An 18,501-nucleotide genomic window follows, 5' to 3' on the forward strand; every position below is an offset into this window, starting at 1 on the left:
ACTCGCCTTATTAAAAGAGAGTTAAGGCAGTGTCCGAGGAAGGGCTTTTTTAAAAGTGACACTTTCAACTCTGAGATGACTGAACAGTCTGAAACCTAAGCAGCTGTGGGGGGATTCTGGTTTGGTGTGTAGAGAGAGAATCCTGTGACTCAAGTGCTCCTGTATGGATTCTTTTTGATGAGGACCTCTTGACTGAGATAGTGAAGCTGAAATAGCTCACTTGGGAGAGTGCTAGACTGAAGATCTGAAGGTCCCATTCCAATACTGGGTTTTAGCAGCAGAAAGGCTGCTTCTGCAGAAGGCACAGGTGGGACAATAAAACACGTTTCCTATTGAAATTACTTTTCTTTGCATGCAAATGTTGGGAATTTTTGAGTCTTTTTTCCGCAATGGTTTAAATCTTCTAGGATAAAATGTAAAACATCTAAAGAAGCTGACATTTCAAAAGCATCTTCTGAAAAAATGAAATGCAGTGATTTGTGTAAAATTTAGGAGAGCTATTCCTGAACTTAAAAAGAAATTACACAAAAGCTTGTCTAAGAGAATTCAGGCTGTGACAAAGAATAAAGGCACTCATATCAGATACTGACTAAACTTATTAGAATTATACAAACTCTGGTTTTGCCTTATATACAGTATTTCCATGTATGTTTGTAAGTTTTCAATCAATAGGTTTTTCCATTTCCCCAAAGGTGGGTAAGGTGAGCTGCTTGTTATTGTTTTAGTGTTAATATACAGATAATTTAGCTTTTAGGCTCCGTTGATCTCATTCCAGTAACCAGCTGTGCTTTGCAGCGGCTGATATCAGCTACCTCACTGTCATACAGGCACAGGACAGCATGGTGGCTTTTTGTTTTCATGGCTGCCACTTGTAAGTCAGCAGATTTAAATAAGGACTCTCTTTAAAATTTAAAAAACTGATTTCCAAAAATCTGACCTTTAACCTCTCCATGTCGCTTTTGAAACAAGGAATGTTCACAAGGAAAAGTATTTTGGCGACAGTGTATGTTTTATGACGTCTTGTGGAAACAGACTTCCAGAGTGTTACTTTTATACTGCATACACTGCGCACAAATTACAACACTGAATTTTGCTCAATTACAAATGCTGGTGTTTACTCAGTAAGAAAAACAAGTTGGTGGTCATCTGCTTTCTCTTCCTGCTGGACAGAGCCCTCGACGTGCATGATGTCAGAGTGGATCAGCTGGTCGGCCTGCAGCGTGTCCTGCGGGATGGGGATGAGGTCTCGAGAGCGATATGTCAAACAGTATCCCGAGGACGGCTCGCTCTGCCAGCTCAACACTGAGGAGACAGAGAAGTGTGTTGTCAACGATGAATGCTGTGAGTCTGTTTTTTCTCCCGTATGAACAGATTGACCCAACCAACCAAATTAACAATGCCTTTAATTTGAGCCAGCTGCTACATTTCTTTTTCGCACAGAGTTTAATGTAGCCTGTCGTCTTTAAATTAGAGCATCTAATTTCACCGTGTTTAATATGCAAAATAGTCCAACCAAAAAAAGAAAAAACGTTGTCAAAGAAGCATAAAAGAACAAAGTGAAAAAATAATGACATAAATGAAATAAATAATGCACATTTAATTGGTGAATAAGGTGTATTTCATGGCCGTAACATAGTTTAGAACACATGTATTTATGCTCCTAATAAAAACATGAAAGTAGCAGCGAAGTTACTTCAGCAATTTTATCTGGATGTTAGCATTAACATGCACTGGTGCCAGAAAATGTGTGTAGCTGATAAGGAAGTTGTTCCTATAGAGCCGATATAAGGTTGCCAGATCGTATCTGTTGGGTAGGATATATGTGATTTTTCTCTGAGGGCATTCAGGCAGCCATTTCTGATATCCATTTTGAAACAGAGTGGGGGGACTGGACTTCTCTTAATGCAGTGCACTTTCTGCAAACATCCATCTGTCCATCTATCCATCCATTATCTACTGCAAATCCAGGACTAGGTCATGGGGCAGCGTTCTAAGCAGAGATGCCAGACTCCCTCTCCTCACCAACACCTCCAGATCACCTGGGGGATGTCAGTGGTTGCATTACACCTACTTTACACACCAAGAAATGTTCTCCAACTCTCACTTTGGGTTACAAATGTAATAACATAAGTAAAGTCACTTACATTTTTACATAAAAACAGGTTTTAGAAGTAGTAAAAAGTAAAAATGATGTGTTTTGTAGTCTAGGAGGAGTCTGACTGGCTCAGATCTCTGAGATCAACAGACAGAGGAAGCTTTTTATAATTCCCCCTGTAGTGTGGCTGAAGAGTGTGTAACTTGATAAACAGTAATAGCAACAGAGGTTATGAGCTAACTGACCCACATGGATGCCTTTTGTGCCTGAGTCTTGTTACACTGTCCATGCCAGTGGCTTCATTGCCGTAGTGTCTGTTGCTTCTTTGTAGTTTGATAGGAGTCGATATTGCACTAGTTGTGATCATCTTTGTTTGAGATGTTTTTATTGAATTCATGAGAGACACGCTGAGCAGATATGGCTATTCAAGGTCGTCAGACTTCTAGCTTTGTTCCTGGTATTCACTAAGTGAATGATGGGGAAGGTTATCTGTCTTGTATAAAACATGTGCTCTGTATTTGTAAATTTGGAGAGTAGCCTGTTTTATCTCTTGAGTACATTTGCATATTAAAGGAGCAAGGAGTTTTTCTTATTAATGGTCAGAATTAAGTGGAAACTGAAGGAGAGGCAGATCTATAAGCTCTTTATAAAAATACAGAGTAGAAACCATCGTATTTACATCACAGTGATGGCTTTTTTTTTAGGTTTTTTTAAAGGCAAAAAGAGTGTTTTTTCTCCTACTTGTCCTCTATTATTGATCGGTCGGTCAAATTTGCACAGTAGTTATTCCACTGTGCTTAAAATACTAACATATATTAACTGAAAGTGAACTAACGATACATTTTTGCCGTAAATGTTCAATTTTGAGCTGAAACTGATGGATGGAGATGGTTTTTGTATTCTGTCCTTCCAACAGCACCCAGCAGCTGCGTGGTGACTGAGTGGGGGGAGTGGGATCCCTGCAGCGTCACCTGCGGGATAGGCATGAGAAGAAGGGAGCGTATGGTAAAGATGCCCCCTATAGATGGATCCATGTGTAAGACCGAGGTAGCTGAAGTGGAGAAATGCATGATGCCAGAATGCCGTGAGTCAACAGTTGCTGTTTTGTCATATGTTGTTTTTTTGCATGAGCATTTGTTGGTATATTAGCACTTCATTTGCATTTTATTTTAGCTGACTGTAATGAATGAGCAAATACTATAATTACGTGTGTGTATCACTTAAACCAGATACCATCCCCTGCATGCTGTCGCCTTGGTCGGAGTGGAGTGAGTGTAGTGTCACATGTGGACGGGGGATCCGAACACGGCAGAGGATGCTGAAGTCTGATCCTGCAGAGTGCACTGAAGAGCTGGAGCAGACAGAGAAGTGCATGCTTCCTGAGTGTCGTAAGTGCTCTTTTGTTGTTGTTGTTCTTCTTCTTCTTCTTCTTCTTAGGTAGATACCGGGTACAGCTCACACTCTCACATCTAAAACCAGTCAAACACAAAAGAGCGCTGAAGATTAAACGATCCCTGTTTGCATTAACTGAACAGGATTACATGAGAAAAGTGGAGACTAAATATTTGAAAGTAATACAGAAAGCCAGAGTATATTAATATAGTAACTAGTTACCTATTAATGCTAATATCTGATCACATCAGCTCAATGCATTTGGAAATTTGGAGGTGGTCAAGATAACCTGCTGAAATTCAAACTGACCATTAAAACGGTGACTAACATTGCTTTAAGTGACTTTATATTTCAGAAACTGCTGATCTACCAGGTTTTTCCCACGTAACTATCTCTACGGTTTGCAAATAATAGTGGGAAAAAGAGATCCAAATATCCGATGAGCAGCATTTCTCTGTGAGAAGAGAAAGGCGAGAATGCTTTAAGCTGATAGGAAGGCAACAGTAATTCAAAATAGCCACTTGTTACAACCATGGGATGCAGAAGAGCATCTCTAAACTCGCAGCACATTGAACTTTAAAGCAAATAGGCTACAAAAGACCACATCGAATGCCACTCCTGTCAGCTAATATTAACAAACTGAGGCTATTTTGCACAGACTCACCAAAAGTGGACAATAGAAGACTGGATGTTCTGATGAGCTCACCGAATCTATGCCAGAAGGAGTTAAGGCAAAAGAGATCCCAATATGATAAACTGTGAACTGATTCCTGATTTTTTTGTGTTTTCATTTCAACTACAACTTCAGCTGATATGTAATAATGGTGTCCTTTCTACAAAGATCCCTAAGAATGCAGGAAATAAGAGTCTCATCCTCCATATTTCCTCAGATAGGACCCTGGACTTCATCTGTGCCCCTCCTAATGCTCAAACAAAACCTACCCCCTGAGGTATCAACCTCAAAAGTCACATTTTGGTCAGGCTTTAATGATATTACTAAGAAAGGTGTTAAAACGTTTTTTTTCTTTTCTTTTCTTGTTTGACTATAGAAGGGGCTAGTTAATCAGGGTGTCAGTGATTTCCTCCAGGACTAAAACAGTGGCGCTGCCACACTTACTAGACATAAATCACACACAGCACAGAGTCATTCCCATCTTCATAGCCAAAGAGTAAGATTTATTCTCCTTGCCTACAGTGTATTTCAGTAATTATTTAACATGCCCCCATCACTTTTTCTCAGACTTGGGGACTATGTGGAGTCATATGTCATTGCTTAAGAGCTGAAACTTGCAGAGCAGGGGACTGGCAGAGAATTGACAATAGTAATCACTTGCCTTTGAGCACAGCAAAAATTTTTGGTATGATAAATTAGTCACAAACCGTTTTGTCGTGTTGAAGATGTAGCAACTTTGCATGAAATGAATTCAGCCCATTCACCTAAATTGACCACATGCCACATGTGACTAGTAGCACTATAGTGTGACAAAAACATGACTGAACACCATATTGGATTGGTCATTTCCAATCACGATATAGCATGCACTGCTGGCTTTTAGAAATCTTTTATCTGCATTAACTTTATAATTTTGGTATAAAAGTGAGCAGCTGCCGTGCTCATTAGGAGTTGATCTGTTTAATGTGAATACACTAGTTGCATGTACATCCAGACAGACACAAAAGTTAAGTCTTAGGCTACGTTCACACTATAGGTCTTAATGCTCAATTCCGATTTTTTGATCAAATCCGATTTTTTTGTCTGCTCGTTCACACTACAAATAAAATGCGACAGCAAATGCGCTCTAGTGTGAACGCTCAAAGCGGCCCGCATGCGCAAAAGAAGACTTCACACACAACGCGCTCTGTTTAGACCCAGAGCAAACAGTATTGTTTGACTGATGGCCGTTAATATAAAGACTTCCGACTTTACGTTTCCCAATTTTTGCTTTAAGTTATTTTGTTATTTACATAATAATGTAAATAACCTAATAATTATCCTTATTGCTGTTTTAGAGGAGCGGTGCTTCAAAGGATAGTTGCAGATTTCTGTCAGAATCTGCAGATTATACAGTACAAATAAAGTTATCACGTTTCTCCAACGTTGTCTTCCCAACAGTTTCACTGACATCTACACGGGATGGCCAGGAAGCGTTCGCGATGTCTTCTTGGGCGCTTCTCCGGTGCTGATAATTGGCGTCTGTCTTGTGACGTAAAAGACAGATTTAATGCGACATGACCGTTCAAACAGCAGTCGCTTTCTAAAACATCGGATATGTATCGGATTCAGTACCACATACGAAAGTGACCCAGATCGGATTTGAAAATATCGGATTTGCGCCGTTCACACTGTCATACCATGATCAGATATGGGTCGCATAGGGTCAAACAAATCGGATTTGATGCGCTTTCGCCTGCAGTGTGAACGTAGCCTTAGTTATCAAATTTCAAATTCAAATTTTATTTGTCACACACACACAACCATACACAGTATGACATGGGGGTGAAATGCTTGTAGCTGTACAATGCCCGACCATTAAATGACAGAAGAAAAGTTTTACAATATTTACAATTTACAGTTTACTACAGAATTTACAAATTAACTTAGGAATTTACAGTAAAGAATGTGCAAATAGCAGAAGAGATTATAAAGATTATAAATTATAGGAATTATAGGATTATAGGAAATGTGTGGTGGTGCGTGTGGTGACGTGTGTGGGAGAGTCCAGTCCTACACCTGGTTCAGGGCCCGAATAGCCTGGGGGAAGAAGCTCCTCCTCATTCTCTCTGTTTTGGCCTTAAGGGAGCGGAAGCGCTTCCCAGACCTCAACAGTGAGAAGAGTCCATTGTTGGGATGGGAGAGGTCCATCATAATCTTCCTAGCTTTGGACTTGCACCGCTTGGTGTAGATGGACAGCAGGTCAGGGAGCTCTGATTGAATGATGCATTCGGCTGAGCGCACCACTCTTTGCAGATCTCGTCTGTCCTGCTTGGTGCTGTTCCCAAACCAGGTGCAGATGTTTGCCGTCAGGACGCTCTCGATGGTGCAGGAGTAGAAGTTCTTGAGCACCTTCAGTGGCAGATGGAAGTCTCTAAGTCTTCTGAGGAAGAAGAGACGCTGACGGGCTTTCTTAACCAGGGTGTTGATGTGACAGGACCATGACAGGTCCTGAGTGATGTGGACACCCAGGTATCGGAAACTGTCCACTCTCTCCACTGGCGTGCCACTGATGATGAGGGGTTTGTAATTCCTCGCCTGCTTTGTAGTGAAGTCCACGATCAGCTCCTTAGTCTTGCTGATGTTTAGGAAGAGGTTATTCTCCTGGCACCAGGTCTCCAGGTTCCTAATCTCCTCCAGGTAGGCCGTCTCGATGTTGTCGGAGATCAGGCCCACAACAGCAGTGTCGTCAGCAAACTTGACAATGGAGGTGGTGTCGGATGTGGCTACACAGTCATAAGTGTACAGTGAGTACAGCAGGGGGCTTAAAACACAGCCCTGAGGCACTCCAGTGCTGAGTGAGATGGAGGGGGAGACTTGTTTTCCCACCCTCACTGATTGGGGTCTGTCTGTGAGGAAGTTGAGGATCCACTGACACAGTGATGAGCTGAGTCCTAGATCCGTCAACTTGGTGAAAAGCTTAGAGGGAATTATTGTGTTGAATGCTGAACTGTAGTCCACGAACAGCATCCTAACATAACTCCCTCTGCCAGTGTCCAGGTGACTCAGGGATGTGTGGAGCAGGTGAGATATGGCATCGTCTGTGGAACGATTAGTCCGGTAAGCAAACTGAAGTGAGTCGATGGTGGGAGGAAGTGAAGAAGTGATGTGATCTCTCATCAGTCTTTCAAAACACTTCATTACAACTGAAGTCAGTGCTACTGGACGGTAGTCATTGTGGCAAGCGGGCTGTTGTTTCTTTGGAACAGGAACAATAATGGACTGTTTGAAGCACGTGGGAACCACAGCTTGGGCCAGGGAGAGGTTGAAGATCTCCGTGAACACTGGTGCTAGCTGGTGTTCAGCTCATCAGCCAGTGAAGCATCTGCATTCATCATTGAAGAAGCTGGTCGTTTATAGTCCGTTATAGTCCGCAGTCCGCAGTTAGCATGGTGTGCAACACTCTCTTTTTTCCAGACTCTTTGTTCTGGGCTGTAACTGTAAATGTTCATCAGCACTCATGGTGTCATGCTGGTGACAGCACTGAATCAGGATCCAAGCAAAAACCAAGAAAGAAATGGATATAGAAATAGAAAAATGGTATAATAATAATATTTAAGGGCTATGTAACAATGAACCGACAAAGTCAAGACAAAAGCACACTAAGTAAACGCCAGGGAGAAGATAATAAGGTCAAGTGAGCTCACCAATCCTGGAGTAGCTCTTTTTAAATTTTGTGCCTTTATTCCTGTCTTTCCCTCCATGTTTACCTTTTCCTCTTCTCTTCCTTTTTTCCTTCCATCTATCTAGCTGTCGACTGCATGGTCTCAGAGTGGACAGAGTGGTCAGAGTGCAACAAGACCTGTGGTAAAGGACACACCATTCGGACCCGTATGATCAAAGTGGAGCCACAGTTTGGAGGCAGCTATTGTCCTGAGACCATCCAGAGGAAGAAGTGCAAGCTCCGGAAGTGTCGGCGAAAACCGATTAAGGAGGAAGAGGTGCCAGGTTGGTCGTGGTAGTCTGTTGAAACTGCTTCATGTAGCATTTAGACATTTTAACGAGCCGATGTTTTTGATGGTTAGTTGTTTTAATCCAGCAAAGCAATTTAAGTCAGGACTGAGATACTAGACAAACCCTGATATGTCCATCTGCAGCTGTTTGTTTTTGGTGGCATGGCTCCATGTGGGACCTAGCTAGTTAGACGTGAGTAACCGTATCAACAGATCCATGAGGTTACATTGGCTCGCGATGACATCGCCTGAGTTTGATTTTGTGACCTGTTTTAACTAAAGTGGTTTCCTGATAGAAATATAGAATATGTAAATATACCACATTAACAAATGTGACGCACAGACATTAAGTCTTTAGCATCCATGTCCACAACAGAAGATAGTCGATGCAAAGGGTCGAGCAAGAGTGCAGACAAGCATGAGAATACACAGAGCAGAGATGTTCAGTGAAGCTACTTTCAGCTGCTCCCTTATTCACAAGAGACTGTTAAAGTAGATAGCTCCACATGTTTTGATTTGGCCGATCATTCTTTTTGCTCTTAAAAAACACGAGATGCCCTTCCTGACGCAACCGAAGGGATTTGTCTCTCCTTCTGAGATCGAAGCCTCTGTATAAGAGAAATAATGAACAAATGTTTAAGTTCATGCAATTTCGGGATATTTTGCTTTTCCTTGTAATTTTTTCTATTAACTAAGAGTCTGTTTTATTCCATCAGGTTGCAGGATGCAGCCGTGGTCTAGCTGGACAGAGTGCACCAAACCGTGCGGGGGAGGGATCCAGGAGCGTTTCAGGGTGGCAAAGAAAAGAACAAAGTCCAAAGGCTGTAAGGACAGGAAGGAGATCCGTGCCTGTAACGCTCGGGAATGCTAGGGGGCACTGCTAAGCTACAGAGAGGCAGGGAGGTGTGCAGTGGATTAAACATGAAAATCAGAATTCATTAAAAACAGTGGTGACAGAGATTGATTTTTTTTATGTAGCTGGGAGGAGACGTACAGGATTATTATGGGTTATTATTGGAAAAATCGGAGGATTTAAGTAAGGATTTAAGAAAGGGAAGGAATAAGAAGAATAAGACATAATGACATGCTGTTTTAGTGACGATTTTGTGGACATTTAGTTAGCTGGGTTGATTTATTTTCCTTTTAGAGCATAGTGGAAGTATTAGAGAGAAAGCCTGTGTCCTGCAAAAAAAAAAGAAGAAGAAAGAAACCTGACGCTAAAGTAACCTAATACATATTTTGCAACAAACTTTAACTTTTTAGTTGGGTTTTGTTTACTCCTAGTAGGAAAGTATTTTCTGTGTATTTTCACCAATATCTCCCTGTCCTCTGCAGCACCTACAAAACATTGATTTAGCTACTAAAAATCAGGAGCTGAGCATTTTAATGAAAGCTGGATACTTTTAATGTACTGTTTATGTAAAGGCTCTACTGGGGAGAATTTAAAATTAGCATTAGCTAAGTGGATTACACGCTCTGTATTGGAAATATGTTAACCTGCTTTGTCCCTATTAAGATGCCTCCTATAACACTACCAGACAACTTTAATCTGACCATTAAATGCCATTAATTCTGTGATACTACTTTACTTTGATTTAGTGTTTCATCCAGTGCTACTGTAATATTAAGATTTCTTGCACAGGAAAAATATTAGTTCAGTGAGAGCTATTATACTCAAAAGAATATTAAGTACATCTGTACTATAAGGTCAGACACATGGTAACAGGAGGAGCAGGGTGGAAGGCAGTTGCAAAGCAGCTTGTAGTGACAGTGGAGAAGCTGGATGGATGAATGTGTAGAAGGGAATCAGCCGGGATTGTGACCGAGTGTGAAGTTGTGATCTGTCTGGAGTAATGCCATGTTTAATTATTACTCTTAGTTTGTGTGGTAAAAGGATGCAACTTCTACCTGGTTGGCTGAGGGAAAATGAAAACTACATAAAAGACAATGAGAAAACGCACTGAGTGGCTCTGTTCAAAAAGCACAAAATCCATCTTCTAGTGTGTCTAGTTCAATGACACATCACTCATTATGTAAAATGTTTAGTGCACACCAGTTTCCACTGGGCTCTGTGAAGGGCTATTTTTTGGACATGTGCAGTCACTGTAAGGGTGACAGTGAAACAGCAATTGCATTGCAGAGCCAGGATAAGTCTTCCCCTTGCTTTCAGACTTCAGGCTAAACAAACTAAGTTGGTTCTCACAAACATCAGAGGATGAGTTTATACATCCAACACAATTGGATCAGTGTAAAAGAAGCCTGTTTCTCAAAATGTTAATGTGCTACTCCAGTGTTATTGTTGTATGAAATAAACTTAACGTCAGATAATGGAAACAGAAACATTTTTAGGATGTATTACCCACTGCTTTAAAAATGAGCTTCGGTTCTAGTGAGAAAAAAATCCCACGGATTGAATAATTGACTGCAAACTAACTGTGAAAATCTTCTTCTTCTTTTTTTTTGCAAGACATAGATGGTAACACAGAAGTCTCTAAAAATCTGAGGATATACGTACATTCACTATCTAACCAACGCATATAAATGACACTGCTATGTAATTACTAAAAACCACTTTCCTTATGAACAGACCATTTCAGTGGAGATGTTTTATACTGTTAAAATGAGTCTTTATATACTGTACTGCTGTTTATCTGTCATTTCAGCTGATGTAGCATCAAGCCTGCGATAGCTCTCATTCTGTCAGAAGAGTTTATTTTAGCATGTTCAGAGGTGATTATGTTTTATTTGGACATCACGCTTTATCAGCTGTAGTTGTGGTCGTAAAACACTAGCGAAATGACTGTATCTGCTTTGTTCAGACGGAGCCTTAGAAGTGTCTTAGACATCTTACACATCTGCTGGCTGTAAAAGGCATATGTACTGTAGAGGATATAGAAGTTTCTACAGTATTCAAACCTGTAGGATAGATCAATGTACAGCAGACTGTTACTGGGACCTTGGTTACAACACATTTTTCCAATGTATTGTTTTTACTGCGCTTTGTGAAGATAAAATCGATCTGTAAAATCTTTTGGGGATTTTTTATTTTTATTTTTTTGCATTACTTAGCAGATTTTGTTGCATTTTTTTTATAAGAATGTCAACACAAAGGTGTGTTTTCTGTAGATGTTTTCTCTGAAGTCACTTTCTTTTATTTACAGGGCTCTTTCTTTTGTTTCTTTATGTCTGTACCATGTGACTCTTTTGTAAGAAACCACCTTTACAATAAAAAAAATGGTAAATGTGAGAGTCATGGTGTCATTGCACTAATGAAGCTCTTCCTTCAGCATGTTGTGTAAGAACCAACAATGACAGCAAGGTGACAAGTGAAGATGCAATATTGTCCTTCAAATAAAAAAAGAAACACATACAACTTTATAATAACCACCGCTAATAAATAGTTCCTTGATAACTAATATTAGGTCTTGTATAAAGTGCTAAGTGATGACTACAATACTACAAAATTGATCTAACTTAAACTATATTTGCTGTATTTAAATGCCTTAAGGATGAGAACAAACTTGCTGATCAGTAGTGAAACATTGCAAAACACCAATTTATTATTCTTTTAATTCATGATAAGAAAATGACATATTTTAACAATACTACTGGTAAGTGGATATTAGTTATCATACTGCTGTTTAATGTTAAATAATGTTAAAAGTTATATAAATAAATAGCAATAATAAAAGTAGTTATTGCATCCATGAGGCATAACATTATGACCATCTGCCTAATATTGTGCTAATTCCTCTTTTGCTGCCAAAACATTTCCAGCCTGTGGAGCCCTGGACTTCTTTAGACCCCTGAAGGTGTGCTGTGGTATCTGGCACCAAGATATTTCCAACAAAGTTGTGGAAATTCTGGGGCCATTATGAATCTGACTTGTTTTTTCCAGCACATCCCATAGATGCTCAATTGGACTGACTGGCCTGGAGAAGATGTTGTCAACACCTCAAACTTGTAGTTCTCCTCCTCCTGATACACTTTTGCTTTGTGGCAAGGCGCATTATAATGCTGAAAGAGGCCACAGCCATCAACGAATACCTTCTCCATGAAAGGATGTACATGGTGCGCAAAAATCCTTTGATTATACGTGGTGGTATGTGCCAAAGTAACATCCACATGGATGGCAGGACCCAGTGTTTCCCAGCAAAACACTGCCCGGAGTCCTGGTGCCTGGTCATCACAGTTTGGTCCTTGTCAAACTTGCTTAAATCACTGAATTGTGTCCATTTTTCCCACATTTCACTTGCTCCCTAACATATCCGCCGGACTAACAGTTCTGACTACCAGATGAACAGATGACCAGTGTTACTCACTTCACCTTTCAGTGATCATAATGTAATCTGGAGTCAGATGCGAGGTCCATCAGCCATGGCTGAAACTGTGTGATGCGAAAGGACAACGATCCTAAGTACAGCAGCAACTCTGGACTTGTGCTGTGGTGGGACCTCAAGATAAAGGTGCATAAATGGATCCTCACAAACCTCAATGAACTGACGCAATGTTGTAAAGAAGACTGGGCCTGAATTCCTCCACAACAATGTGAGCATTTGATAGTCGTACAGAAAACAATTAAGTTATTGCTACTAAAAATGGTTCTAAAAGGTTGAAAATCATTGCTTTCACACACTGCATCTACATTTTTGGCTCAGTTTTTGTTCAGTAAATAACACGACTGTGTAATATGTCATGTTGTTGCTCAAAAACGTTGTATTTGCCTAATTTTAGCACCGTTTTAAGACGAGATGATTTGTTTTCGGGGTGTATTTGCTTTTTAATATGACTGTATGCATGGATTGAAAAATATGACACAAAGAGGAGTCCAGGTTCAGTGAGAATATGTATCTTCATTTATTTATTATTTATTCTTACCATAAATAATAGTCTTTTTCATAGTAATCAAGATTTCTGGTTCTTTCCTCACCCCAAAGTTTGTAATTAGTACAGGAATGAGTGCTGAGTAGCTCATAGTTCTAATATAGTTACATTTTTGGGTGGTAGTATATCAGCTACACTCATAGATGATATAATAGCCAAACTGATTTAAACAAGTCATTTTGGCTTGTAGTTGACTGTTATAACTGCACAGAGTTTGGGGCCCTAGTCTAGTCCAGCCAGGCTTATTTGATGAGAAGATACAAGTAATCCAGCAGATGAACTTCAGTGACAGGGTAATTATTCTGCAGTCGGTTTTGTGGTATTTAGTTCTTGTGTCTGATGTACTTGCAATTTAATTCCACTAGATGGAGATACAGGCATGAGGACGGCAGTTCTTCTGTAGGAGTGGACTAAAAATGTAGTCCGATTTATTCAGTGTCTGTTAACATTGTTGGCTTATAGTCAGATTAACAGCTTCATAATGGCTATAACCCTACTCTGCATCTGCTGTCTATCATCTACTGAAATGCTTATACCTGACATTAAAACATGGCCAAAATAAAAGCTGAGGTAGAGCAGTCTGCGTCATTTGTTTTTAAGTTCCAACACATGAAATTATACATTTCCCATAATGGCTCCTTTTGCTGCACCTGCATTGAAAACCAGTTTCTATAAAACGCCACACTTTCACAATGATAGCAGGCAAACCTGACATGTCCTACAATGACATTACTATGACTTCAGCGGAGTTGGTTTTCTCTGTCTAATAAGAAGACCACAGTCATACAATCTGTTATTTCTAATATTCCAGAAAAATGTGTAAAAATTATTATTATTATTATTATTAATTAAGATAAAAGGCACAAAAACTACATATTTAAACTGACTTAACTTAAAAATATAATAACCTCATAAAACCTGAAGCCTCATAACTTGCAACTCTGAACTTTGACTGCTTGTTTAACAAACCTGTGCAATCCAATGAGACTTTAAGTGTCATCAAGTCAGCCCACATATCATATTCTTATGAATAAGAGATGCTAGAGAAAGTACAATATAGCTTTTTATGCACCAAAGATCAATATTGAATGATGTTTTGAAGCTGCTGGGTTTCAGCTCAAACAGTGAGAGCAACAATTAGACATGCTTTCAGCTCCGAACAGAGCACAAGCACTTTATGACAGTTCCCATGACAATGACTGCAGTCACTTTCCTTTAAAACCTTGGACCCTGAAAAGTTCATCTGAGGATAGGTGTCCTGATGCAGTGATAACATTGCTGCAATATTTAATAATTTAACTCCCAAAACTCATGTTGTTATTTTGAATTCTTAGCAACAAGCAGAGGGGCATTGGCTGGGCAAGGGTAAATATATGAAATGATGCCTCCTGTACAATTCTTGAGAAAATCTGGTGTCCTGCACATAGGTGCAATATATATTCTAAATCAAAAAGGCTTACACTAGATGCTGTCTGCCTGCACTATCACTTATTTGTTCACTCAGGCTTGTGTGTTTGCCTTTTTCCTTCATTAGACATAGAGGCTCTAATGAAGCCTCATAATAAATACATACATTCACCAGCCACTTAGATACACAGGTTCACTGCAATTTCCTGCAAATATCTAATCAGCTAATCAAATGGTAGAAACTCATTCCATTTAATCATGTAGACATGATCAAGACAGTCTGCTGAAGTTCAAACCGAACATCAGAATGGGGAAGAAAGGTGATTTAATTAACTTTCGTGCCAGAAGGCTTGTTCTGGGTATTTCAAAAACTGCTGATCTACTAGGATTTTCCCACACCAGCATCTCTGGAGTTTAGAGAGAAGGATCGGAAAAGGGAAAAGATCCGGTGATGTCAGAGGTTAGAAGGCAATGCCAGACTGCTTCAAGCTGGTAGGAAAGCAATAATAACTCAAATTTGTTAGAATAAAGGAATGCGAATAAGCATCTCTAAATACACAACATGTCAAATATTCTCAAAACTATGGCAGTTCTGTTCTTCTGTCTCCAATACAGCTGTTTTGCTCTCCTCTGTAATGACTAATCTGTGGATGCCGTGATAGACTTGATTTCTGCTGCAACATTTGGAAAGTAGAGATCGAAGCTGTTGTATGCATGAAACATGAAAACATACAGTACTGTGCAAAGGTTTTAGGCAGTTGGAAAGCGAATATTTTCAAAATGGAAGCGTTAATCATTCATTTTCATTATTAGCAAAATGCAGTGAATGAACAAAAGAGAAATCTAAACCGAATCAATATTTGGTGTGACCACCCTTTGCCTTCAAAACAGCATCAATTCTTCTACTTGCACACAGTTTTTGAAGGAACTCGGCCGGTAGGTTGTTCCAAACGTCTTGGAGAACTAAACACAGATCTTTTGTGGATGTAGGCTTCCTCACATTCTTCTGTCTTTTCATGTAATCCCAGACACACTCGATGATGTTGGCATCAGGGCTCTGTGGAGGTCATACCATCACTTCCAGTACTTTTTTACGCTGAAGATAGTTCTTGGTGACTTTGGCTGTATGTTTGGGCTCGTTGTCCTGCTGCAGATTACATTTGGGGCCAATAAACAATCAGTTATATTTCTGAAAGCATTCTTTGTTTACAGCATTTTTTCACACCTGCCTAAAACTTTTGCATAGTGCTGTAGCTCCATCCTGTCCTGTGTCAGGTAGAAAGGTAAACATGCAGTAGATTCATCTACCTTGATAAAAACTCAAGGTAGATAATCCAAATAACTTGGGTCAACAATTCAAAGCAATGGCAGGGTGAAAAAGAGAGTGCGGGAAGGGTGGAGTGGGTGGAGACGAGTGTCAGGGTGGATTTGTTACAAAAGGATAGCGGCAAGAGTGAAAGGGAAGGTTTACAAGATGGTAGTAAGACCTGCTATGATGCATTGTTTGAGGAACAGTAGCAGTGACAGAAAGACAAGAGGCAGAGCTGGATCCTGTTATTTACCCTGCTGGATTTACTCTCCATAAATGCTTTCTGCCTTCTGAGGCTGACCTTTTCTCAAGTTTTTCTCGAGTTAATCTACCTGTTTGTTTTTGAGTTGAGATTTTTAAGTTCACCTTTCCAAACGGAGCTAGAAAATCTTCAAATAGTTTTAATGGTTCAGGGAACATGCTCAATGGATTTCTTGCTGTGAGCAGAACTGTAGTGTTGGAGACCCTTCAAAAGCAGCTGTGGAGCATTCAAAAGAGACGTTGGGATGTCAGCATCTCTCAAGGGAAGGGGGCGTGAGAGGGAACACAGTGTTAGAGCAATCCGATTAAATATTTGTATAATATGGTTAATTCTTGAAGGCAGATTTAAAGGGACAGTGTCTTATTTGTATCTGTGTCTGATACTTCTTAAGAGTTTTGCTAACTTGCAAATTTAAGAAGTCAACTGTTGTTCTACTGTTTGGGTGTCACGTGCACATTATCTCAGGCCACACTCATTCCTTATTGGAAGCAATATTCCTTCTGCACCTCCATCCTTTGGAAGCAGGACACTTCTAATCACTGACCCTGCAATTAAGGGGCAAACTAGCAATAAACTACAATATTTTTAATGAAATAAAAGATGCATACATTTGATTTTTTTCATGGACTTCACACTCATCCTTTATAAAAGTACCTATACTCACAGCAACATCACATACTGTAGAACATTTTCACTAAAATACCCACACCATTTTGCACTTTTGCTTCCATCTCTTTGCCACTCTCGTCCCACTTTTGCTCCATATCTGCTGTGCCCATCACCGCAGTGCTACTCGGACATGCAGCAGGTAATATGTGAATAAATCGAACCGAGCTTGCTTTGTGTCCTGTGTCATTGTGGCTTCTGTGTGGTTCACTGTTTTCACTGAGAGGACAAGCAGAAACTGATGTGGTTTCCACAAGAAAGAAAAAAACTGGGACACAGCAGCATCAACAGTAAGATGACACAGCAAAGAAGAAAATAGAACACAAACTAGAATATAAACATCTGAGGTTATGCAAACTGAAGCTGCTTATTCAACACTCAAATTTTAAGCATCTATTCAAGATTTCAGGTCAAGCTGCTCAACATTCTAACAGTAAGATATGAAGTGACTGCACTTTCATGACTTGGTGTTCCAGTAATAGATACATTGTTTCCATATGCCACGTGGGTAATGCTTTATTTAAGAGACTGCACAGCAGCTATGAGTACAAAAAACTTTCTGCAATCATTTAAACTCAATAAAAGTAGGCACTGTTTTGCAAAGTCCAGAATTTCAGAGGCACAGGCCTTTCACAGTCCTGGGGAAATTAAGTACATCCCATGATTTAGTAGCTTGTAGAGCCAACATTAGCAGTAAAAACATGACTAAATTAATTTCTGCATGACTTTATTAGTTCACATCATTGTGGGGGATTTGTGTGGCAGAAAGCTCTTTCCTTTTTCAGCCATTCTGTTGACTCAGATTATTGTTCGACCTTTATCTGTCACTGAGATGGCCTTACATTTGACTCTAGGATATTTGGTAAACAGAGAAGTTTGTGGTCGGCTCAATGACCACAAGGTGCATAGGTCCTGTGTTCGCAAAACAAACCCAGATAATCACCCCTCCACCACCATGCTTGTCAAATGGTATGCAGCATCCAAACATCTCCACCTTGGTCTCATCTTCCAAAGGATATTGTTCCAGAAGCCTTGTCATTTCTATGGAAGCAACTTTTCAAACCTACCATGTGCTACCATGTTAATGTCATGTGCATTTGAATATCAGTCCCTGGCTACTACTTACCTTCTTGATTCCTATGGAGGAAATATGTGCTAAGTTGAAAACGTTCTTTTTACATTATTGTATCTAAAGGTGTAAAATTTAAAAAACCTGGAGAGGAACAGGACAATCAAGCAGAATCCCAAGTTAAGCTATAGGGCAGGTGCTTAGGATGATGATATTCACCACCTAGGTTTGGAATGCTAGACTGTTGACATTTCCTGATTAAAATGAGTAAAATCTTTATCATGAGTTCACCTGTTATGTAAGCAGTGGACGTGTTCAACCCACTCACAGTCAGTGAAAGATTGTAAAATACCAAGATAGTGACCACAATTTCTTTTTATAGGAAAACGTGTGTGCTAAATTTAATAGCAAAAATATTTTGTCGCATTTTCATTTCATTGAATTACATAATTGTAAACCTCGTGGTAGTGCTAGAGGAAATGACAGAGCAGGGGACCCTCCTGGGACCAAGGATGCAACTGCATCCCACTTCACTGAATAAAATGCACTTGCTGGTGATGCCTGATATGAACTCCCAGCAATCCATCCAATTAAAACAAATAAACAAGCAAAAACCCAAAACAAACAAACAAAATCCCAACGATAATCCACTTATTTTTGTGATGCCAGATGCTCAGGCTTATGATCAGTTAGTAAGAACACTACAGAGAGCAAGTCATAATCATGATCTCCAAAGAAAGAACATACATAAA

At 39.8% G+C, this 18,501-nt stretch overlaps 1 protein-coding gene across 1 annotated transcript in view; it reads left to right on the top strand.

Annotated features, from left to right (window-relative positions):
* spon1b (spondin 1b) overlaps positions 1-11,399 on the top strand; it is a 134,569-nt gene extending 123,170 nt beyond the window's left edge. Inside the window, exons 12-16 of the mRNA XM_085464736.1 lie at positions 1,171-1,341; positions 3,012-3,179; positions 3,325-3,483; positions 7,950-8,147; positions 8,869-11,399. Of these exons, the coding sequence (XP_085320862.1) occupies positions 1,171-1,341; positions 3,012-3,179; positions 3,325-3,483; positions 7,950-8,147; positions 8,869-9,023 (851 nt within the window). The 3' untranslated portion in view covers positions 9,024-11,399. The remainder of the gene's footprint in view (positions 1-1,170; positions 1,342-3,011; positions 3,180-3,324; positions 3,484-7,949; positions 8,148-8,868) is intronic.
* Positions 11,400-18,501: the final 7,102 nt, after the last annotated feature.

This window comes from Copadichromis virginalis, linkage group LG7 (assembly GCF_057382275.1).
Source record: "Copadichromis virginalis isolate Kocher_CV1m ecotype Utaka linkage group LG7, C_Virginalis_male_GT1.1, whole genome shotgun sequence".
In the NCBI taxonomy this organism is placed as follows: domain Eukaryota; kingdom Metazoa; phylum Chordata; class Actinopteri; order Cichliformes; family Cichlidae; genus Copadichromis; species Copadichromis virginalis.